The following is a 1842-nucleotide window of genomic DNA, read 5'->3' on the forward strand; positions in this document are numbered from 1 at the left end:
TAATTCGTAGTTACCCAGGGATTTCCTTCAAGCCTCGAATGAAAGCATTATTATGCCATTGTAGGGAGTCTCGCTTGGTCTAATTCCCAGAACACTATTTCAATGGAAGGGTAAATATAATAGTATTCTCTGTTCGTGATTCTATACTATGAAAAAATAAATCATCGCAGCACGATTGAGGACAGCGTACTTGACGGGCTGGTGTCTAGTGCGGTGCTAGTGCGCCCAAGTACTATCCTCTTTGCTGATAATGATCTCCTGAACTTCCATCCGATTGTCCACAATCTCTCTGCCGTTGACCAGATCATTCCCCCTTGCCCGCTTATCCGCTTCGGCTTCGTCCTTCGCAATCCCTGCCTTGACGTGTCGATGGATCAATCGTCTCCGGGCCGTCTCAAAGTCCACCTCGACGAACCAGAGTTCGTCCATCAGTTTTGCGGCTGTTCTCCAGGGCTCTTTGTCCAGGCTGAGGTAGTTCCCTTCGAAAAAGACGACGCGCGACGTGGGCAGGATGGGAATGTCGTCCTCGACAGGGTCCTTCACTGCGTGATCAAAGCTAGGGGCGTAATAGGTTGGCGTCTCTGGTGTCAACTCTTCCCGCAATAGCTTGACCAGCCGTAGGAACTTGTCTGGATCGAATGTGAAGGCGGCACCGCGTCTTGCGGCAGCGTAGACCGGGTCCGGCATGGCGGCGAGTTGCGCACGCGTGAGATGATATCCGTCCATCGGGACACAGGTGGCGACGGGCGGGAGAGAAGGGTGTTCCTGAGCATAGACCTTGTTGATGCGATCGACCATGACCGATGCCAGTGACGTTTTACCCGAACCCGGGATTCCACTGATGGCGATCATTAACCGGGCCGTCGGCGGCGTCGAGAGAAATTTCGCTAGCAATCAAGGCGTCAACAGTGAACACTCCGATGATCTCTGTAAGCCCCTATTATCATCATGCAAAGGTGTAATTTTTTTTCTTGCTTCCACACAAGGTTTTCTGGCTGGTTGGAGCAACGTTAGGGCGCTTCGCGGGTGAACTTACCCCAGGTCTTCTTCACCAGTCTCTCCACTTGCTCCTCCATTTTGCTGCGATGTATGTATGTATGTACTGTACTTTTGGAGGGTATCAGAAAGTCGAGATGGAGGAACACCAGATTCGCAGCTGTACCACAGAGGAGACACTGCAATCAAAAATGTTGAGGCCTGGCACCTCAACCTGGAGGTCACGCGAGACTAGGACCAGGGGAAAACACAATTCTGGAGGCGACTTCTCGAATTAGATAAGACAATACGCCTGGTCATCGGCTTCTCCAGTCAATGAAGAGAGTTTGTAAAAGCGTCAGGCGAGGTTAGGTTGGCATTTGCCATACCGTATACCCCAATGATTTGGGCAATGCGGGGGAATGGAAGATTGCAGTCCAGCGTTGTGTAATGCGGGCGGGGCGCTGGTGGGGTTGCGAGTCCGATGTGAACGATCCGCTAGCATAATTAATAATAATGCACTGGAGGTGCATGGCAAGTAAAATCCAAGTAACAATGCATTATTGATTAACAATATCAATGACTTTCTTTGGGAATAGCCCACGTTAACTACTCTAGGAAATTTTGCCATGTTGCTACTGTTGGTTAATCTAGGCAAAGTTGTGACAACACCGCAATGCAGTTCCTCACTTAGATTTCCCTTCTACTTTTCTTTCGCATTTTTCTCCTTCCCTCCCTGCGTCTCTCTCGTTTTATTCTAAGCTACAAAGCTGACAAGGAGGTGTGAAGCTATTGTCCGAGTCTCATCAGTCCTCGGCCATTCTAATCACCATTTCTACAATGATTTGCCTCGAATAGAGATATCGA

General features: G+C 49.5%; 1 protein-coding gene across 1 annotated transcript; it reads right to left on the reverse strand.

Annotated features, from left to right (window-relative positions):
* Positions 1–216: 216 nt before the first annotated feature.
* T310_8036 (uncharacterized protein) lies at positions 217–1606 on the reverse strand (the record flags this gene model as incomplete). The annotated part of the gene is made up of 3 exons (XM_013469180.1): positions 217–887; positions 1037–1080; positions 1365–1606. The coding sequence occupies 3 exons, from the start codon at positions 1604–1606 to the stop codon at positions 217–219; spliced, it is 957 nt and encodes a 318-aa protein (XP_013324634.1).
* Positions 1607–1842: the final 236 nt, after the last annotated feature.

This window comes from Rasamsonia emersonii (assembly GCF_000968595.1).
Source record: "Rasamsonia emersonii CBS 393.64 chromosome Unknown ctg1118621760637, whole genome shotgun sequence".
NCBI lineage: Eukaryota > Fungi > Ascomycota > Eurotiomycetes > Eurotiales > Trichocomaceae > Rasamsonia > Rasamsonia emersonii.